Raw genomic sequence first — 16,777 nt, 5'->3', positions numbered from 1 at the left:
CTGACAGACAGGAAAAGAAAAGAGGATCTTTCATGAAGCGATATAAGCTGGATCAGCCCTGAGTGAGAGCAGACACACAGTTTTATTTAGATGGAAACGTCTCAGATTATTACTATAACACACTCAGAAAGGTGTGGAGAGGAGTGGGATGGCAAAATATATTTTCAGTTTATGTGTTGATGGTCCAATAATGGAAGTGTGGCTTCAAACAGACTGCTCGGGCTTTAGAGGCTTCAGCACTCGTCAACATCACGCAGGAAGCTGCACTAATCTAATCCACTGAACCTCTGGAATAATGTTTAGTCACTGACTTTGTTACCCTGTAAACACACTGCAGACGATACGATCATAAAGTGCAGGAAGAGCAGTTGATCCTGAGGAGCAGGCGGAGGTTAACACTCAGATGTGACAGAGTGTCAGATGTATGAGAGACGAGCGATGGAAATGGTGATAAGATGATAAATATGAGACCGTTCAGTCCGAGTCGACCTGCAGCCATGCGGCACAGGGTGATGGAATGTGTGTGTGTGTGTGTGTGTGTGTGTCTCTATCTGGGTCTTTTTTATTGTCTTTTGTTTTGGAGGGGATGATAAAGAAAAAGCAGCGTTCAGGCTGGAAACTGTCTGACTCTGTCATCATATCTGCGGATCCTTCAGGCGTCTCTTAAAGTAAACAGAGATATTAGAAAAATCAATCTGATCAGACCCTTTAGAAACACACACACACACACACACACACACACACACTAAGATATACAGTCATATCCACACAGATTCAAGCGCACACGTCTGTATATATACAGTATTAAAGGGACCCTCTGTGTGGAGTTTACATGTTCTCCCCGTGTCAGCGTGGGTTTCCTCCAGGTGCTCCAGCTTCCTCCCACAGTCCAAAGACATGCAGGTTAATTGGTGACTCTAAATTGTCCGTAGGTGTGAATGTGAGTGTGAATGGTTGTCTGTCTCTATGTGTCAGCCCTGTGATAGTCTGGTGACCTGTCCAGGGTGAACCCTGCTTCTAGGCTCCAGCCCCCCACAACCCTGACAGGATAAGCCCACAAAGAGTACAGAGCAAGTAGCTCCCAAGAGGACAGTATTTCTGTCTGCGAGAGGGCTCATCCTGTGTAAATGGAAGCACTCTTCACCTCCAAGGATGTTATATATTCTTTACAAACTGGAGAAAATCTCTTGTTTTATCAAAGGATCAACTGCACGCTTTTTTGCCACCTGGCAACCATTTTTAACTTTCATGGTATACAGTCAGGTCCATAATTATTTGGACAATGATACAGTTGTCATCATTTTGGCTCTGTACACCACCACAATGGGTTTTAAATGAAACAATGAATACCTGCTTAAAGTGCAGACTCTCAGCAGTCACATCATCAATAAATACAAGAGAACCAGTTCCACTGGCAGCCATACATGGCCATGACATAACAGTACCTCCACCATGCTTCACTGATGAGGTGGTGTGCTTTGGATCATGAGCAGTTCCTTCCCTTCTTCCTTCTCTTGTCTTCCCATCATTCTGGTAGTTGATCTTTGTTTTATCTGTCCATAGTATGCTGTTCCACAACTGTACAGGCTTTTTAGATGGTTTTTGACAAACTCTAATCTGGCCTTCCATTTTTAAGGCTAACCAATGGTTTGCATCTTGTGATAAACCCTCTGTATTTATTCTAGTGAAGTCTTGTCTTGCTTACAAGAGCAGCAGGATGAAAGCTGAAGTGTTTGGGGCACCATTATCTGCTCAGATTCAACCAAATGCTTCAAAACTCATTGGACGATGCTTCACAGTGCAGTTGGACAATGACCTGAAGCATACTGCAAAAGCAACCAAAGACATTTTTAAGGCAAAGAAGTGGAATGTTCTGCAATGGCCAAGTCATATCATCTGACCTGAATCCAACTGAGCATGCGTTTCTCTTGCTGAAGCCAAAACTGAGGGCAAAACACCCAAAACACAAGCAGGAAGTGCAGACGGCTGCAGTAAAGGGCTGGCAGAGCATCACCAGGGAAGAAACCCAGCATCTGATGATGCCTATGGGTCCAACACTTCAGGCAGTCATTGACTGTAAAGGATTTGCAACCAAGTATTAAAACTGACTGCTTAATTGATGATTATGTTAGTTTGTCCAAATACTTATGAGCCCTTAAAGTCGGGGGACTGTGTGAGGAAATGGTTGTAATTCCTACATGGTTCATACTACATTTTTGAAAAAAGCCTTAAATGAAAGCTGAGAGTCTGCACTTTAAGCAGGTATTCATTGTTTCATTTAAAACCCATTGTGGTGGTGTACAGAACCAAAATGATGACAACTGTATCATTGTCCAAATAATTATGGACCTGACTATATGGAAGCTGAAAACTTTAATGAAACTCGCTATACTCTCCTACTTATGTAACACGAGGAAAATAATTTGTCATCATTTTTAATGTTTTTTCTTGTCCCTCTCTGTTGGATTCCCTTTGACTTATCTGGCTTTCTTTGATTGTTCTAGTACTGATGGGTTGGTGGGGTTGTGTTTTTTCGCTCTTATTGGTTATGTGTTTGTTTATTAGTTTTCTGTGTGTCTTTATTGAAATCCTATTAAAAATACTGTTATTAAAATAAAAGGAGCGTTGATGCAGATTGAAAGAGTGACCAGTTTTTGTTTTTTTTTTCTTCTCAGTATCTGACTGAAAGTAGACACAGGCAGTAGCTCTATGAATCAGCCATTATGGCAAACTGACACATATATGGGAAATAAACCAGGTTAAAATAAACTGTAATTTTCATTTAACAAAATCTTAAATTTGGTGGCTGGTAAGTCAAGTCTGATATTGTTATTTGTAGCTCCTGAGTCTGAACCAGAGCTTTATCTAAAAACCCTGACAGGTTGGGAGTATATTAAATCTTCTATGAACATCTTGGTGTTGTTTCTGATTCTGACCTCAGCTTTAAGAATGCTGAATAAATAATGTGACATGACTTGACATTAATTTTAAAATCAACCACACTGGGTTATTTCACCAAGTCAGATGAACTTTAAAGTGTGAATATGTAATGTAATGATTATGCAGAACTAAATGATTAATGCAGAGCTGTTCTTCATTATATTGCCAAAGTTATGTTTTTCAGCTAAACTGTCTTCAGTGCTTTGCTTCTGATGTTTGTCTCTCTGAGTTCTGACCACAGGGAGTTTTCTCTCCACAGACTTTTGCTCCAGCCTGAAGATCACAGATCAGTCCAACCAGAAGATCAGCTGCACCATCTTCTGTGAGAAGCTGGAGGACCACCCCAGAATCTTTCAAATCGGAGACATTGTGCGCATGCACAGAGTCAAGGTCCAGATTACAGACTGGTTCTATTAATAACCATAGCTTTTGTTGCCAGAATAAAATGCTACATGTGATTCTGTAGTTTTGAAAGCAGGAACTCAAACATCTCAAACCACCAGTATGGCTTTGTTGAGATTATGTCATCTATTGATAAATTGATGGGCATTAAAAAGATCTGTGATATATGATTCCTCGTTCCCTTCACAGACTCAGTTCTTCAACGACTCCATCCAGCTGGTCAACACCTTTGGTTTCTCTGTGGTGGCGTTTGACGGGGCGGAGGGTGCACCCATAGAGCCACGGACCTCCAGCCGCTCCTTCCACTTGGACCAGGACGTCCGTCGGACCGTGGAGGAGCTGCGATCTTGGGCCGTCAGCCAGGCTTTTCTCCCGACAGTCCCCTCAGTCCCTCTGTCTGCCGTGCAGCCCAAAGCCTACTTCGACCTGACCTGCCAGCTGCTGGCCAAAGCTCCCATCGACACCACCTGCACCCTGCTGAGGGTAAGAAAGCTACAGACATGTTGAACCACAGATAAACCTTCAGCAGAAACTAGCAGTAACTAATGATGTGAGGTGCATTCCGACAGGCTAATGAGCCAGATTGTGTTCAGCACTGAAAGAATGACACGACAGCAACACTAAACCTTTTCAGATTAAAAAGTTCCTTCAAATGATTGATGAAGCTGAAGCAGGTGTAACATCTGGGTCACCTCTGCAGCTTGATTTCAGTGTGATCCCTAATTTCCCTTTCTTGTTGAAATACAGTTTATTTCATTGGGTTTTAAAGGATGTGTGCACAGCCTGCGTCGTGAAAGCAGCAGCAGCTTCAGCCCCTTGTTTCTGTCTACACAAGATGTGTTCAGGCACAGTTCTGCTGTGTAGGTCACCTGTGTTTGCACACCTTTCTGGCTCCGCTCGTAAAGCACTGCACTTTACTTATTATGTTTATATGTTTTGTGGATAAGTGACTTGAAGTTTGCACCGTGATTACATGAGTAAAGTCAGGGTTCCCATGGTTATGAAATTCCTGGAAAAATGATGAAAAAAAAAAAAAAAAATCCAGATCTAAAGATGGTTTGGAATTACGAGACTGTTTTGAATTCACAGTGTTTTGGCTGTTGACAGTATATCCATAAAAATCCTAAAACGTGTCAAAAATTTTGTAAAATGCGTTCGTTGTATTACTATTTTTAAAATCTAGTGCTGCACTGTGTGACTGTTGAAACATCATATATAGGTTTGTAACAAAACACAGATTTGTAGAGAACTGTTTGGTACGAGGCTTTTGGTTTCGATATACATTACAAAATAGGGAAGCACGATATTGGATTTTTTCTGGTGTTGGGAGCCACATTGGTTTCGCTGTGAGTTATGAGGGCGATGGCGAGAGAGTGGTGAATAAAAACACACTGAGTCAAGGAAGTTGCCACTGTACAGCTTCAGACGCTCTGTTGTTTCTAACCCAGTAGCACAGTAACATACACGATCCCTGAGCCTAAGCACAAGCCGCAGCGCAGTGTCACACTCTTGTTAGCAGCTTAGCCAGTAGTCCACACAATCCATGGTTGCACACACACACACACACCTTGAACCAGGGAACAAGAGCAGCTGTGCTGCGACAGACTCTTGTTAGCAGCTTAGCCAGTAGCACAGCACACACACACCGTCCTAATAGATGATGCAAGGTGAAAGCCAGATATCATCAACATCCAGAAACACAGCTGACTTCTCTGAGCCCGAGCTCACTTGAGACGGACTGACAGTGAGAGTGGAAAAGTGTGCTGTGGTCTGACGAGTCCATCGTGGACGTTGTGTCCTCCGGGCTGAAGAGGAAAAGGACCATTCAGATTGTTACCAGCTCAAAGTTCAAAGCCAGCATCAGTGATGGTATGTAGGTGTGTTAGTGCCCATGGCATCATGGGTAATTTAACATCTGTAAGGTGTTCGTTAATGCTGAAAGGTACATACAGGTTTTGGAGCAACATATGCTGCCACCCAGACAACGTCTTTTTCAGGGACGTCCCTGCTTATTCCAGCGAGACAATGAGACACATTGTGTTTCAACAGTGTGGCTTCATAGTAAAAGAGAGCGGGTACTAGACTGACCCGCCTGCAGTCCAGCTACAACGGCCCCAAATTGTTTAGCAGCTGAAGTCATATATAAATCAAGAGTGGGGAAGAGTTTCACTTTGAAAACTTCAACATCATCAGGCGTCAAATTCAGAATGAGGGTATACTTGTGAAAAAATTATTAAGTTTATGAGTTTGAACATCAAATATATATATTTTCTTGGGACTGTATTTAATTGGATAAAAGTCAAAAAGGATTTACAAATCATTGCATTCTGTTTTTATTTATCTTTTAGACGGCATCTCAACTTTTTGGGTATTTGGGTTGTATATAGACATTTTAATTTTATTTTTGTTTGTGGTCATTAGTGCTTTATATATATCTTTTTATAGCCACCTATTTTTTATGTGCACACATACTTCGCCATTAAATCTAATTCTGATTAATTGTTACAGAAAAATCAGCAGTTTACTGAACATCACACAGCAAAGGCCCCAAATTTAATGAGCAAGGCAACAGTTTGAACAATCACCTTGTAACTACACTGGTAAAAAGACTGTCTGTGCGACGGATGCATTGATAATTAATCAAAAGCAAAACAGTTTTTATAAGAGAAAAGTAGAGATACATGAATATAATATATATATATATATATATATATATATATATATATAACAAGAAATCCCCTCAGGCATCCCTGTGGGGGTTTGGTTTCAGAAGTAAATCTGAGGCTGAAGTTTACCTCCAGTGTGTGAAGCTTCCCACTAATAAACAACACAAAGTTCCCGTGTGTTCACAGTGCAGCATCGCCGTCACCAGGAAGCTTCCCTGCAGGCTGTTTACTGTCAGCTTGTCTCCATTTGTTCTTACAGGCTTGTTTTTATTACCCTCAGTCACCTGCTCTTCTTCTTGTTGTTGATGTTAATGTGAATTGTTGTGTTGCTATGAAGCTGCGTCACCGCCTTGTCTCTTTTAAATCTTGAACCTGCTTTGATTTAGAAGTTGAAGTAGTTGATATTTATCTGTCCCTCTGGAATAATGAAGTTGTTTGCCGTCAGTCTTCATCTGTCTGGTAGTAAACTGTCTTCACAGTCAGGTGGCCTCAGTGGGAGGTGGTCTCGTGTATTTTATCTTGTGTCCTGAGCTGTTTCACCAGCCACCTCCAGTTCTCAGAACAGAAATGAGCCTGTAAGTGATGGCTGGTTTCCTGCCAGTGAGGCTGATAGAGGAGATAAATTTGAACAGAATTTGGCAGCGTCTGCTGGTGTGCTGCCAGTCTGCTCTCGCTGATTTCCAAAGCTTCTCTGAGGGTGCTGCAGCCTGCTGTTACGCAACAACACAGTCAACCAGGAGAGGATGTTCTCCAAATCGTAACAGTTTATTAGATGACAAATAGATTTGTATACCTTTCCTCAAACACCTGTCCTCATCATCAACTAAGAGTCTGTGAAGCATTCTTCGCTCTCAACTGCGCTATTGTACAACAGCCAGCTTTGACATAATTAAATCAAACAGTGAAGATGCTTCAGATGCTCTGGATTGAATATTACAGCCTGTTCACATCATGGATTCAACAATCTTAAGGCGACTATTTTCATAGTGATGTGGAAAACTTCATTTCAGTCTTCACTTTGATGAATAATAGAATGAACTCAGTGAGCTTCAGTTGTTCTTACTTGAATATAAAAGTTTATTACAACACAAACGTGACCAGAGAAGATCTTTTTTGGCACAAAATACCCGGCTGTGGGAGCACGATCCCCACTGGAAACACAGCAATTTCTCGCTACCCTGCACTATCCTGGCAAGAAAAACAGTGAGGTGTCGCTAAAAAAAAACACCCACATTCGGGGCTAAAAAGCTCCAGCAAACATGGCGATGACTCACTGAAAAACAACTGCTGTTGTTGTTTGTTGGTCTCAAACTGTGGTCTGAAGTCAGCAGGCGTCTTGCCAAGGTGACACGCCACCCACCATCCCCTCCACCTCTCGATGAAAAAATGTCAGCTCATATACTTTGTCACGAAACGTTGCTCTGATGTGTATGAAATGTGCAAATGTAACGTAGTTGTGGTTTGCAGAAATGTGCAATGTCAGCATTTTCTTGTGGTAGCTGCTAACAATGACAACCAGGTCTCACTCCCAACTAAGTGTTAGATGCCGATACACGTAGGCACCTTTTAGCGGTGGTATGACATACACCGAGCAGCGGCAGTGTTTTTGATGCTTAGAGCAACTACCATGGTATGAAGAGCGAGAAAGTCCGCATGGGGCGGGTGGGAGGTTGAAGTGGACGGGTCAAACAAACTCCAGTCCGCTGTTGGTTTCCCATGTGAAACCAAAAGTCAATAGTTATTTCAGTAGCAACATAGTGTGCTTGTAAATGTATTTCACAAGGCTGGCATGCTATATAAAATCACACAGTGGAGCAGCATGATGCCGTCGTTGTTTGGTTCGGTGTGAAAATGCAAAGGTGATGGGAAGGAGGGACCTTGTAGCGGCCCTATGTTGTGTTCTCTGTGTACAAAGGGCTACTGGTGTTGGAGACTTTTCACCATGGTAGTCAGAACATCTACCAGCTTATTTTAGAGAGAGCCAGAGCCTCCTCACAATTGCAAACCAACAGTGAAGGACTCTGGGACCTTTTAGAAGACCACACCATGACCATGGACAATGCACAAATCATACATTCTTTCATGTCATAATTTTTCTACCACAGAAAGTAACGACAAGATCGCTTTTTTTTTTCCAATCAAAAACAACAAACATTTCTCTGGTTTCAGCTTCTCCGTCAGTATGTCAGGAATTTTATGCTGTTCCCTCTTTTATATCTCTGAAAACTGAGTATCTTTGAACTGTTGGAATGTTTTCTGTTGCCTGACGTCTTTATAAATGCTCAATAATTTAAAGTAGATAGGTAAAAACAAAACAAACAAAAAAAACTTTGAGTGGTGGTGGAATTACCTGCGCTGTGATGCCTCCCATGTTAAATCCAATATAATGCACATTTCCACAGCACAACAACAGTCATGTCAAACTCAACACTTCCTGCAGATTCTGAGTCTCATCATCTGTGTCATGTTTTTGTGATATTTTCCAGGTGTGGGACGGGACCAGGTGTCCTCACACTCTGCTGAAGGTGATAGTTGAGCAGAACGTCACAGAGGGTCCGTCCTCCTTCTCCAAAGACAGAGAGAGCCTCATCGCCAACGTCCTCATCTACGACAACCACGTGGAGTCAGCCAGGCAGCTGAAGGTCAGAGCAAACAGTGCACTGTAGCTGACGGTTAAGATTAGAGGTATTGTGTTAAACTTAAATTGAGATTGTGATTACCCGAGTGAGCGCTGTATTGGCACATTTTGCATCAGAAATGTCACCCCTGATACTGAGAGCCATGTCCTCCTCCTCCTCCTGTGTCTTTGCTTCATCTTTTGTGTAGCTCTCATGTTCCATCTTTCCGTTGTCCACATCACAGCCTTTATCCCCCTCCTTATCTTCTCTGAGCTTTATTCTTCTGATTTGCTGTAATCCTCTTCATCCCTCTGTCTCCATTTTCCCTCTTTTGTTTTCCTTTCATCTTTTCCTCTTTTCATCCTCATCGATACGTCTTAGCTTTTCTCTCATTTTTCAGTTTTTCTCTCTATTTTTTGCCCCTCCTTCCTCTCCCCGGTCTTATCTCTTTCCTTCTCCCCCCTTTTTCCAAATCTGAACCCAAAGATGTCTCACACATACTTCTGGAAGCAGCAAAACATACAACATACAGTTGCACACAGTGGGCCAGATAATCAAAACCTCTGTTTAGAAATCAAAAATACAAACTCTTGTAACATCAGGTTTTGATGTTTTATGTTTATGGTTTTTTTTTTTGCAACCAGTAGCTGGTAACAGTTAATGCAGTATAAGTTTTCATGGTTCAGATTCGTCACAAATTAAACAATATTGGTTGTAAAGCTTTGCGATGGAGTCCTCCATCACACTGGCAGGTTAATTTTGCAATAATGACTCACTCACTGTACATTGTCCCTTATTTGTGAGCTAGCTAGTCCACTTATCTTGCATTTTGGCTACATTGAAGACCTAATAGATTTTGCATATACAGCAGAGGGTTGTGTAAAGCCCCGCTTCCACCAAACCCTTTCAGTCCAGTCCCTTTGGAACCAGCAGTAAGCCTTCAGACATGGTACCTAGACCCTCGGTCTGTTCAGACAGTCCTCTTAAATGTGGGCGGGGTTGTTGTCACTCACTGCTCCGTCCAGCACTCGCTGTATTTCCTCATCAGCGGTGACACAGATGGAAGTCTGCACCTGGTTTATCGTCCACAGAACGAGGCTGCACGCCCACATTTTCACAACAAAATAGAACAGGCTGCAGTGAGAGTCTCTCTCCATGGGATATTTAAAAATAGCAGCTTTGTGCATTTAGTCCTTCTCAGGCAAGCTCAGGGGTTTAGTGTTGCTGTAGCCCACAGGAAGTGAGGATTAGAATATATGACCTTCACATAATCCGCTCCAAGTTAATCTATATTTTTAAAGTCATTACTAAAAGTGTGTGTCATATAAAAACTAAAGTGATGGTCAAAGTTGTCACAGTGAAATTTAAGGTGTGCTGATGGATTCACGTCATCAACTCATGCATTGAGTAACATTACAAGTTAACGTTCCACCTTAAAAGTTGCCGGCAGTCGGCCCAGTGAATGAAGTTATTTTTTCTCAGACTCCAGCTGCTGTGAGAGGCAGCAAAACATCCTTTCATTTTATAGTTACAGTTTACTAATAAAACTCTCCACAGTATGAACAGTGGTTACATGAGCCTCAAAACCAGACACAACTCAGCCCTGAGCAGAGTGACCGTCCTCTACTGACCAATCAGACTGCAGTGTTCACAGCTCCACCTTTTAGTACCAGATCTGTGTGCTAGGTACCCCAACAGAGGGGGGACCAAACATGGGGACGCTAAGGAACGCTTCTGTTGGTACCATCCACAACTTTTACTGAACTGAACCGTACGACACTGCTCGGTGGAAACGGGGCTTAAGCCACAGACAATAGAGAACCGTTATCTTTAAAGGGATAGTGCACCCAAAAATAAAAATTCAGCCATTATCTACTCACCTATATGCCAACGGAGGCCCTGGTGAAGTTTTAGAGTCCTCACATCCCTTGCGGAGGTCGGCGGGGGGAGCAGCTAGCACACCTAATGGCTGACAGCACCCCAGACTAACGTCCAAGAACACAAAATTGAATCCACAAAATATCTCCATACTGCTCATCCATAGTGATCCAAGTGTGCTGCAGCTGCGACATAAAAAGTTGTTTGGAAAAACGTCATATGAACTCTGTTTTTAGCCTCACTGTAGCCTGTAGCTCTGACTGCTTCTCTGTGCTCCGCGCTCACGTGTGCGCGCTCAGGGTGATCGGTGATGCACGGTCTCTGAAGAGCAGCAGTCTCGTCAGTACTGATGTCCAGATTCTCACGTGCAGGCATCGCCAATTCCCAGTCTGAGCAGCAAAGACTTTCCTCATCCGTTGGCATTGCTTTGCATTTGAAACAACTACACCACCAGGTTTCCAGTGCTCGACTCTGGTATTCTGCGGCTGGCTGAGGGTTAGGCTCATGAGCTGCGGCGGCTGCTTCGTCCAGTAGCCTGAGTTCCGTCCATATACTCGGGCTCAAACAAATACGGCTCAACAAAGAAATGCTGTTCCTCCTCAGTTTCAAAGTCTTCAGACATGTTGGGCTGTCCTTTGCTAAAAGACCATAGTGCAAATTATCTTTTAGCCTGTGGTTACTGTCGTCTCCCCCTGCGGTGCACGTGGCACGTGATGTAAACACGGGTAAGCAAAGCTCATGCTTTCGCTGGTCTCACACGCACACGTGAGTGCGGAGCACAGAGAAGCAGTCAGCGCTACAGGCTACAGTGAGGCTAAAAACAGAGTTCATATGACGTTTTTCCAAACAAGTTTTTATGCCTGGGCTTCAGCACACTTGGATCACTACGGATGAGCATGTTGGAGATATTTTGTGGTTTCAATTTTGTGCTCTTGGACGTTAGTCTGGGGCACCGTCAGCCATTAGGTGTGCTAGCCGCTCCCCGACCACTTTCCACAAGGGATGTGAGGACTCCAAAACTTCACCAGGGCTTCCGTCAGCATATGGGTGAGTAGATCATGGCTGAATTTTCATTTTCATTTTTTTATCCCTTTAAATTTGGGATTGTGCAAGATTATTTCTTAAATAATTGTTTAAGGGATTGTTTCTTAAATTTTTGGATCCAGCACAGTACTGTGCAACTTTTCTGCCAAGTTTGTGTAACTGAGCAACTGCCATCTGGTTCTGGCAAAATCAGTGCCAATAGGGTGATCAAAACTCCAAAACTGGAGCCCTGTTTGATTCAAAGTAGCTGACATACACCATGGCTAACTTACTAATCAAAGATGATTATAAACTGACAGGAAATATCGATTTAGAAATGGGGTATTATATTAATTTGTTGTTAGCGTTACAGAAACTAGTAAACAAGCTAGTTGCCATTATCAACTTAGTGGCAGCTTTACTCGTGTGGAATCAGTTTAGCAGTTAAGCTAAGCAGACATTATTCAGAAGTGACTGAATTCCAGCTGATTGTAGATTCATATTTCCTTCAGGTGAAGGTGGTCGAGTATATTCCTCCATCTCATATCTTACGTTAGAGTACAAACTATTACCATCCATGCTGATATCCGTACTATCGCTTTGATATGTGCTGTATTCTAGAACAGCAACCTGGTTGCCATGTGAATGGATTATGACTGACTATTAAGCACATGCCCGTTCTCTGTTTGAGAAAGAACGTTTACCGAAAAACAGCCTGTAACACAAGCTGGAGTTGACCTTAACTACCCGCTTGGTTTGGTGTGAGCGTTCTGCAAATAAATTCAGAAATGTGTGGAAATACTTTTATAGACGTGCCATAAGCCTGTAAATAAAGTTTGTATAAACAAATAGATGAAATGAAAGTCAGAGAAAGTGCTGGAGAAAGAAAGCTCACAGCTTCAGTCAACATTTGTGGTCAATAAAGGATCAGACCAGGTCGCGTGTCTGCTGAGCGTTCTCAGATTACAGAGTAAGACGGAGGATTGTTCCTGATGTAACCTGCTGACTGCACACAGGTTTATCAGATATAATAGGAATCAGGCAGGAACACAACGGTGTTAGTTTTTCTGTTGGATGTTTGTTTGGAACCAACAGGAATGATGGATGGTGGCTATCTCATGTTCAGAGGTTTGTGTCTGTGCTGGGTTTAACATGAGTGTGTGTTTGGATAGAGTCAGTGTGGACAATGATGTGTCTACTGTTCAACTGTGTTCAGTGGTGCTGCATGATTACTGCATCAAAAACTGGAGTCATTTGCTCAAAAATAAGAGCCAGAGTATCGAACATTGGTCTGCAGTATAAAAAACAATTGAGAACGGAGAACTGACATTAAATATCTGGTCAGATTTGTAATCTTTGATCAGGTGGTTCCTGATTTAAATCTACATTTTTATCCCTCCGCACCAGCGGTGGCTAGAGGCATTATGTTTTCGGGTTGTCCCTCTGACTCAAGGATGAACTGATTAGTTAACTAGGTGTTAGCTGTCAAAGGTCAAGTTCACTGAGACCTTGTCTTCACTAAAAATCTGATTGGCTGATGAGACAGTTTTCGTACTTTTAAACCAGCCTCCTGCAATTTGACCAGCTGAGTTGCAGGTGACACCATCAGCCGGCTTGAGTCAAGCTCAGACCGGCCAGTTCACATTGCTGCAATGCTCTAAAACAGATTCATCTCGACACAAATCATTGGTCTGAACTGGGCTTAATACAGTGAGTTACATTCAACCATTCACACACTGGTGGCCAAGGCTACCATACATGGTGCCACTTGCTACTCAGTAGGCAATCACACACTCACATACTGATAGAACAGCCATCAGGAGCAATTTAAGGTTTAGTATCTTGCCCAAGGATACTTTGACATACAGACTGGAGGAGCTTGGGATCGAATTGCTGACTTTCAGATTAGTGGATGACCCGCTTTACCTCCTGAGCCACAGCTGCCACAGAAGGAGAGACATTTGGTCAGATACTGAATTGGTGATTTTAATCTTGAGACTGTGCTGATTGTATAGATCTTCTGTGTGTGAAGCATCCATGTTTTCACTGACATGGATGGAGACTGTAAGAGAAACTTGACTGGATCATTCTAGTTGAAGATTTACACTGTATTTTATTAGGGATGCACCGAAATGAAAATTTGTGGCTGAAGCCGAATAATATTAAAGGCTTAGTGTTGTCACGGTACCAAAATTGGGACCCACTGTACGATACCAGTGAAAGTATCACGGTTCTGAGTAGTATCAGGATACCACAGCAAAAATGAGGCAGATGTGCCTTTTGTCATTTATAAAAAGATAAATCAATCTCAACATCAATGATATTTCAATGGAATAAATTACTTATTGACTTATTCATACTTCAAAAACAGCATCAATAAGTGATTAACATAGGGGGGATCAAAATAAAATAAATAAATGAAAAAAAAATCAACCAGCCACCCTCCTCCCCTGACAAGTAAAGAACAGTCCCTTCAGTGCGGTGAGGTTTGTGGGCCGTTACCTGCCACAAAGAGAGAAATGTGAATGGCTCGTTTCTCCTCTGACACATCACATACCTGTGTGCCGCCACAGCTCGGCTGGGCAGTCATGACAACAAGTTATTCACCTGGAGCCAGACTTCTCCGTCGCCGGTAAGCCGTTATCATGCGCCGCCATATTTGACAGGAATACGTATTCCTGTCTGTGTCTGTGATCCCCGTTCAACCCACAACCGGCGGGATTCGCCATTTCGTTTCTGGTGCTGGTTGAAATCTGTACTCACACAGCATGCTGAATGATTTATTTTGCCCGCACAAAACTATTTTTAGTCGCTAATGTGAGTGCGAGCGCATGCTGTTTGATTGCGTTATCAAAACACGCCGCTATTATTCGGCCTTGCTTTTCACTTATTCCACCGAATACCGAATGCGTGTATTTTTTTCAATATTCGGCATAATATATTCGGTTACTGAATATTCGGTGCTTCGCTATATTTTATCATTGCAAAGTTCTTGTACAGCAACAAAAGACATCAAATAATATCTTAAATGTGTATCACTACTAAAATTCAGCTATTGTTTCAGCACTAGCATCAAAAACTTCCACCTTCAGATTGCATGTGATAAACTAGAAAACAAGTACTTCATTTAAATCTGTAAATCCTTAAATCAAGCTTCAGCATGTGTGTGGAGAATCCTGTGCTGTGTGTGTGAGAAATCTTTCACTGTATCTGGTTTCTCGACCTCGTCACTCCTTCCCGTAGAGTACAGTATTGAACCATCACCCTGCTTAACATTTATTTCACTCTCTGTTCTGCAAAACAAACCAGTTTGTTCTCTGCCGCTCGGAGCGCCTCGGGCTCACCTCAGATCAAACTCCACACAATAATCACTGTGAATATTTAAAAAGGATGCAATCCAAGATCTCAGTTCGCTCATTTCCATCTCGCCTTCCCTCTTTGTAGAAGAGATACTGCAAAAAACAAATGTAAAAATGCAGCTTTGATCCTCTCTGCTTCTCAGCTGCTCTTATCAGCGCTGCAGACAGCCACTCATTAACATACATACAAGCTCTGACACTCACTGTAGACCTTTTCTTTACTTCATGAGATGACACATGACAGAGTTTACTTTACAGTTATATTTTATAGTGTTGTCATTTAGCACCTGCTGGGGTTTAGTGCAGTGTTTCTCTATCAGACAGGTTGGAAACAAATCAAGTGTTTTTAAATGATCTGAACAGCTTTATTTGGAGGTCAAACTGAAAGTAAGCAGACCTAAAATGTACGTCTTAGGCCCTGTTTACACCCGGTATTAACATGCTTCTGAGGTGATTGGATCACAAGTGGACGGCGCTAAATACAAATGTATACCACAAAGACATACTGTGATCCGATCACCCAAACCACTTGCTGAGGTGGTCCAGGACACATTTGACCACGTCTTTTTTTCGTGTAAATGTGTCTTGATGTGTCCCAGATGGGGACTGTTGACCTTCAAGTGTAAGTGAGGTAGGCACTAACAAAATCTGTAAATACATACTAATTTATGTGGCAACAATGCACTGCAACCCCCCCTTCTTCATTCTTACCACTCCCCCGAGGTCTCCGTGCGCCCTGCAACATCTGAAGGCCGGCAACGGTCGCGTTTGCAACTGGAAAATGTGTAGCACATGGAACATGCAATATATATGTTATACTGTGCAGCCCTGACACAGCACTGTTGTCATCTTTCTTTGTGAAATGAAGCCATACTTCAAAATGTTTTTATGCCTCCATGCTGGCGTTAGCCGTGGCTGAAGTAGATACACAATGAATATGAGTTTGTTATTTCATCGCTTATACAGGAAGAATATTTACAGGAGGGTAGAAAAAGACATACAGCTAGTAACAAGGACAACAAAGAAAGATACAAATAACATTTAACTCTAATGTACATACGTGTGTGTGTGTGTGTGTGTGTGTGTGTGTGTGTGTGTGTGTTGGGTCGAGGAATTACTGCATCCCCTGTGATTCAGATTCATTTTTTTTTTTTTGACTGAACGTAACAACGGACAAATTCACCCAATGATGATTTGTTTTTCTGTGTGTGTGTGTGTGTGTGTGTGTGACCAGTGGTAAAACACATCCATCTTTATTCAGGTCTCTGAGACATAAATTACCTCGCGTCAGACGCAAAGTCACATTGAATTACAACACAGACTGCACACACACACACACACACACACAGTGGTGTGTAGTTGCAGATTTTTCGCTGTCGGTCCTGTTTGTCTCAGACAGGTTTCATTTCAAAGCTCTGTTGAACACATCGGACCCTGAGTGCCTTGGTTTAGGATAAATTGACTCCGACCACACAGTCCACACAGACTCCAGCTGACCTCTCTGGTTTTGGTTTTTAATTAATACTTGTTTTCTTTCATCACCTGCTTAAGCGTTAAATAAACCACACACGTTCACCTGCCATACAAGTGAACCACACATATTCCAGGCCAATAAAGAGACAGTTCACCCCAAATCAAAAATACATATTTTTCCTCTTGTTGTTCTGTCTGTCAGTCTGGATTGTTATGGTGTGACTTATCTGTCGTCTCTCCAGTAAAATGGGACTAGTTGGCACTCGGCTTGTGGTGCGTTTAAAAAAAAAAAAAAAGAAAGAAAAAGAAAAGAAAGAAATCATCTGTATGTACATAATCATAATGTGCATGTACCAGATAATTGATGGATCATATTCCAGTAGCAAAAACTGAAATACCTCCTGGAAACTTAGAAACA

The 16,777-nt window shown here is 42.3% G+C and overlaps 1 protein-coding gene across 1 annotated transcript in view; it reads left to right on the top strand.

Moving 5' to 3' along the window:
* Positions 1 to 16,777, top strand: part of pot1 (protection of telomeres 1 homolog) — a 115,828-nt gene that overhangs the window by 51,930 nt on the left and 47,121 nt on the right. The window contains exons 8-10 of the mRNA XM_033634071.2: positions 3,200 to 3,330; positions 3,532 to 3,825; positions 8,495 to 8,650. Of these exons, the coding sequence (XP_033489962.2) occupies positions 3,200 to 3,330; positions 3,532 to 3,825; positions 8,495 to 8,650 (581 nt within the window). The remainder of the gene's footprint in view (positions 1 to 3,199; positions 3,331 to 3,531; positions 3,826 to 8,494; positions 8,651 to 16,777) is intronic.

The sequence above is a fragment of the Epinephelus lanceolatus genome, chromosome 5 (assembly GCF_041903045.1).
Source record: "Epinephelus lanceolatus isolate andai-2023 chromosome 5, ASM4190304v1, whole genome shotgun sequence".
Taxonomy (NCBI): domain Eukaryota; kingdom Metazoa; phylum Chordata; class Actinopteri; order Perciformes; family Serranidae; genus Epinephelus; species Epinephelus lanceolatus.
Note: the sequence above shows the minus strand (reverse complement) of the source record. Positions and strands in the feature narration are given on the sequence as shown.